Source organism: Gadus macrocephalus, chromosome 19 (assembly GCF_031168955.1).
Source record: "Gadus macrocephalus chromosome 19, ASM3116895v1".
Classification (NCBI taxonomy): domain Eukaryota; kingdom Metazoa; phylum Chordata; class Actinopteri; order Gadiformes; family Gadidae; genus Gadus; species Gadus macrocephalus.
In genome coordinates this window covers 7,940,239-7,945,589 of record NC_082400.1, presented here as the reverse complement: position 1 = coordinate 7,945,589, position 5,351 = coordinate 7,940,239, and the positions used below count along the sequence as shown (strand labels likewise).

Genomic DNA, 5,351 nt, shown 5'->3' with positions numbered 1-5,351 from the left:
ACAGTAGGTCCAACATAACATTTATTTTCATCTCCGTTATTATCTTTCTTTCTTTTCACACAATCACACACAGACACGCGCACACACACACACACACACACACACACACACACACACACACACACACACACACACACACACACACACACACACACACACACACACACACACACACACACACACACACACACACACACACACAAATAGGGTCAAATAATGGTCTCCCATGGTGTTCAATATTTAGTGTCTTTATAAAACAGATTTGCAAAATATAGCCACGGCTCATTCATTTAAATACACATAAATAGCAGGAAAACATTTTTCCATTTCAATTCAAATAAATTTGAAATAATTGTTTTACACGTAAATCAGAAATAAACAATATAGGAAAACAGGTCATCTTTCTTAACACAGAAAACACAAAGAAATGGCTAAAGCTGCATTTGATTAGTCAGAAATATACACCTTTTAACACACTTCAAAATTTATAACAAGTTTTATTCAAGTTTGTGAAGGAGCAATCTCAACATCTTTGGAAAGGTCCCTTAAAGTCGTTAATTTTAAAGCAACACATTTTAACATCATGAGCAAAAGCAAGTAACACCACCATGGCTGAGAGTTTGAGACTATGTACAATAGTGCAGCCCAAAGGAAAACAGAGAAAAGAACAGGCAGTAGATTTGTTATCAACATCGTTTAGCGTCTAACCCTAACCCTGACTGACACCACTTCAAGTTAATTCCTTTCATTTTTAATGTGGTCAAAATGTAGAAACACAAACAGATCCTTGTGGTTGTGCTAGGTTGTTTATCAAGCATTTTAAAAGTCTAAAGTCATCACAACACCAGGCATTTCAAAATATGCAAATGAGAAATGGGTGTTTTTTTGGCACAATGTTTTGGAATGTGGGGCGATTGTTTTATATTTAGAATACTTCTTAATGTTTTGGTTTTTTAAAGTACATTCATCATCAATCCTCAATTAATAAATACTAGTATAAAAATAGTGACTTGGGACAGTAAGGACCTTTGAAGGGATTGTGTCCGCATACTTCATCAAGACCCATGAGATTAATTCAGCAGTCTTCTGGAAAAACACAAACCTGCATCTGAATCGAACAATAAGGCAAACAATAACAGTTCAGTGTACTCTCTGGGGCTTCCTTCTAGAAAAATATATACGTAGATCCGTTTTGATTGCGCTTGCATCTCTTAAATGCTATCAAAAACCACCAGCGGAATGAATCAGCTTACTTTCCTTAAACAAAGGAACATCTGTAAAAGTAAACAGCTATACCATACTTCAAAACGTCCTCTTTATCTTTCTCCATCGTTGAACCATATTCAAATCATATCTTCCCCAATATCCAATCACCGCAGCTGTCCTTAAAAGTCCTTTCAAAGCTCCACCAATGGGAGCTCAGTTTGCAGGCTCGGGCACGGGCGGCGGCCGCTCCAGCCGCACGGTCCACGGGTCGGGGGGCGGGGCGTAGAACCCCGAGCGGCTCAGCACCTTGTCTCCGGCCAGCGTGAAGGAGAACATACCCCTCTGCCTCCCGGCTCCGCCCCTCAGCTCCCCCGCCTCCTCCTCCTTCTCCTCCTCCTCCTCCTCCTCCTTCCCCTCCCCCCGGCCCCCCCCCCAGCCCGGACCCCGCCCCCCTGCCCCTAAAGCCCTGACCCCTGCCCCTGTTCGCCATCAAACCCTTCACGCCCGCCAGACCGCCGAGAGCCTTGACCCCCGCGTAGGGCGAGCCCAGCAACAAGCCGTTCTCCTCGAAGGTCCGGTTTGACGCCACGCCCGTCGTCGACGTCGACGTCGTCGTCGTCGTCACGGCAGCCGGTTGACACAGGAAGTTGTTGCCGTTGTTGCCGACGCTCCCTGGAGTGGCCCTCCAGGCGGCGGGCTTGCGGCCCCGGCGTGGGCGGGACACGCGGCAGCTCTGTCTCTTGATGTGGCGGTGGAGGTGGTCGGAGCGCGTGAAGCTCTTGTAGCAGTGCTCGCACTGGTAGGGCCTCACGCCGGTGTGGATGCGCAGGTGGTTCTTCAGGTCGTAGTTGTGGACGAACTTGGAGTTGCAGTGGAGGCACATGTAGGGCCTCTCGCCCGTGTGCTTGCGCATGTGGATCTTCAGCTTGTCCTGTCTGGGGAAGGGGGGGGGAAACAGACAGGGGGGGGAAACAGACAGGGGTGTTGGTGTTGGGGATTGGACTGGTAACTGGTTATTGGTTAAGACGTGATTATTGTGGTCTTGTGTTTTGCTGTTCTTGTCGAATGTATACCACGTCTAACCTAGTAAATAAGCCCGATTGAAAGATTGAAAGTAAATAAGTGTGATTGAAAGAAATAGGAAGAACTTGTACAAACCCATGACTAGCTGTCCTCTTTTCCTACTAGTTTATAATACTGTGAGTTTAATAACTCATTGAATACATCATCAACTGTCCAATCAGATTCCTTCTTTTGGGACGTTCACATAGTATGTATAATGAATTTCTTTGGGAAATTTCACCTGTCTTAGCGGCCTTGTGACAGGTGACCAGAAATGCACTTAAAAACGAATACAACCGAGCATCAATAAGAGTCCGACACAGAAAGTGCACAGAGAGCCCTACTTGGCTGACGCCTACCTGGTAAAGCGGACCTCGCAGATGGTGCACATGTAGGGCTTCTCCCCCGTGTGCGTTCTCATGTGCCGGGGCAGCTTCCCCGCGCCCTGGATCACCTTGTTGCAGATGGGACACTGCTGGGCAGCCTTGGGCTTCATCTTGCGCTCCTCCTCCAGCTGCCAGGGGGGGAACAGCGCCCCCAGGTGGGAGGCCGAGCTGAGGAAGCTCAGGTATGAGCGGAAGTCGGCCTCGTCTTTGATCTGGCCCAGCGGGACGTGGCCTTCCAGGGACGGCGTTCCCCCGGCGACGCTCCCGCTGCCGCCAACGCCGTTCACGCCGGGGGTCTCAGAACCCCCCAGACCCCCCACGAGGCCGGAGCCCACCAGCTCGTTCAGGAAGTCACCGTGAAGCACGCCGGCGCCACTGCTAGAGGGAAGGATAAGATATGAGAATTAAGGAAATGATTTATCCCAGACGGGAATAGCGTGTCACAGCAGACAGCAGACATGACGGTTACAAGACTTAAAAATCCATAATAAATATAAAATATCCATATAAAAAATAAACTAATAATATAGAAATTATGTCGGCATGCACAAATGGAGTAGTAGAAATGTGGCTTCGGAAATATACATTGTCACACTATTAAACTATTAACTATTAACCATGCATGTGCATTTAAACTGCAGAGGCTTGACTTACTGCGTCACTTCCTCCTTCACCTCCTCCTTGATCACCTCCCTCTTCACAGCCAGGTCCAGGGGCCTGGAGCTCTCCAGCTGGGGGGCCGCCGAGGACCCGGGGGGGTAGTGTCTGCCCCGGGGTGGGCCTCCATTGTGGGGGTGCGGGTGGGGCTGCTGGTGGAGGTGGCGGTTGTGGTGGTGGAGGTGGTGGTGGTGGTGGTGTCGCCCGGGCTCCAGCAGCTGCTGGGGGAAGCCGGAGATCTCGGCGGCCCACATGGAGGGGTAGAAGCTGGGCAGGAGCGGGGAGAAGGTGGCCTGTCTCTTGTCCAGGGCGGAGGCGATGCGCGGGTACAGGCCGTCTTGCAGGAGGGACTTGATGGAGAAGTCCTTCAGGGCGCGGCTCTCGGTGCTCTCCTACACACAAACAGACGTCGGAGGTGTTGGGTTAATGAGGACTCGACGGGTTGGTGCAAGCTCATGGCAACGACGACAAAGAAAGGAAATAAAATAATTGAGGTGATCCGAGAACTTTGGACTCGTTTGTTAAACAGTTTTGTTAAACTTCATGTTTTCTCACACAACCACACACAAGATTAGGGCGCCACCACCTGCCTTGCATTGCATGCATGTGCTCATGTGCACGCACACACACACACACACTCACTGTGAGCGTGTGTGTGTGTGTGTGTTACACAGACCCTTCCTCAGTGACCACTTGTCAGGGAGAAAGTCTTCATGATTTCTCCTTTGCTTTTACTATTCCTATCTTGGGATTTTAGCGAATCAACGCCAATCAAAACATGAGTAACAGCATACCTGTTTTCCTCTCGTGTTGTCCGGCGACTGTGACTGCCTGTTGTTGGCGTGCAGCTCATAGCTGCTGTTGTTGTTGCTGTTGCTGCGGTAGTGGAGGTGGCGGTGGTACTGCGACGTGCTCGGGGGCGGGGACTCCTCCCTCCCGCGCGGCGTCCCTTCGCCCCGGCTCTCCGGCGACCGCGTCGACCTCTCGCTGCCTCCCTCCTCGTCCTCCTCCTTCCTCGACCCGTCCTCCTCGTCCTCCTCTTCCTCGTCGTCCTCCTCCTCCTCGTCCTCGTCGTCCTCCATGTCCTCCTCCTCCTCCTCTCCTCCTTCACCTCCTCCTCCTCCTCCTTCCCTCCCTCCTCCCGTGTCCATGATCTCCAGACACACGTTGATGATGCACGGGATCTCCAGCAGGCGGGCGGCGTTCAGGATCTCCTTGACGTTGGACGCCGTCACCGTCAGCGTGGAGGTGTAGGCGAACTCCAAGATGGCCGTCAGCGACTCGGCGCCCACAAAGTCAATCTCGTACGCGGCCGCCGTCTGCGGCTGCTGCTGTCGATGGTCCCCGTGGTTGCTGTGGTTGTCGGAGGCGGTCGCCACGGTGAAGAGCTTCTTGAAGTACTGGCTGCAGGCGGCCAGGACGGAGCGGTGCGTCTGGTACTCCTGGTCGCGGACGATCAGCACCACGTCGCAGAGCAGGCCGTCGCGGCGCTGCTCGTTCAGGCTGCACAGGATGTCGCTGCTGTGGTTGGGGAAGGGGATCCCGATCAGGTCCTCCTCTCTGTGGTGGGACATGGTGGGGTCGGGGGGGTCGGCGGGGCCGGAGTGTGTGCTGCACCCTAGGCGGGGGGATCTGAGGAGAGGGGACGGAGGTGGCGGGTTAGATGACGCTGTGACAGGCGTTGCTGCTGGACTGCTGTGGTTGCTACGTAAACGTTTGTTGATTTTGATTTGTTGATAAGATTGACATCTTCTTTGTCTTTGGAGGATGTAGTGAGAAATGTATAAAAAGGCCTACCCGAAATGAAGGCAGATTTGCAATTGTACACTTATATAGCCATCTTCACAAGGCATACGTTGGGATCTTTAGATAAATCGTCATCTGGATTTCAGTGTGTTACTTGCAAGGGCCAATGACTAGTGTCTAATGAATCTGATGTGGTTTTGATGTTATTGTGTTCTGTTGACCCGTCCCACCAGATGCTGCAGTTCCTACCTTCTGAATCACTCTGGTGTTTACAGACCGTGGTAAAAAGACAAC

At 51.4% G+C, this 5,351-nt stretch overlaps 1 protein-coding gene across 1 annotated transcript; it reads right to left on the bottom strand.

Moving 5' to 3' along the window:
- Window positions 1-232: 232 nt before the first annotated feature.
- On the bottom strand, window positions 233-5,295 carry LOC132448017 (zinc finger and BTB domain-containing protein 7C). The gene is made up of 5 exons (XM_060039079.1): window positions 4,106-5,295; window positions 3,309-3,703; window positions 2,628-3,032; window positions 1,655-2,141; window positions 233-1,602 (listed from the first exon to the last, which is right to left on the bottom strand). Exons 1-5 carry the CDS (start codon window positions 4,883-4,885, stop codon window positions 1,420-1,422), a joined length of 2,250 nt encoding a protein of 749 aa, XP_059895062.1. The 5' UTR covers window positions 4,886-5,295; the 3' UTR covers window positions 233-1,419.
- Between the last annotated feature and the right edge of the window lie 56 nt (window positions 5,296-5,351).

Coding starts and splice junctions, on each gene's coding strand:
- LOC132448017 (XM_060039079.1), bottom strand. CDS start 4,885: ATGTCCCACCACAGAGAGGAGGACCTGATCGGGATCCCCTTCCCCAAC. Junction 3,033..3,308: donor GTGAAGGAGGAAGTGACGCA/GTAAGTCAAGCC, acceptor CCTTCCCTCTAG/CAGTGGCGCCGGCGTGCTTC. Junction 1,603..1,654: donor AGGGCTTTAGGGGCAGGGGG/GCGGGGTCCGGG, acceptor GAGGAGGAGGAG/GAGGAGGAGAAGGAGGAGGA.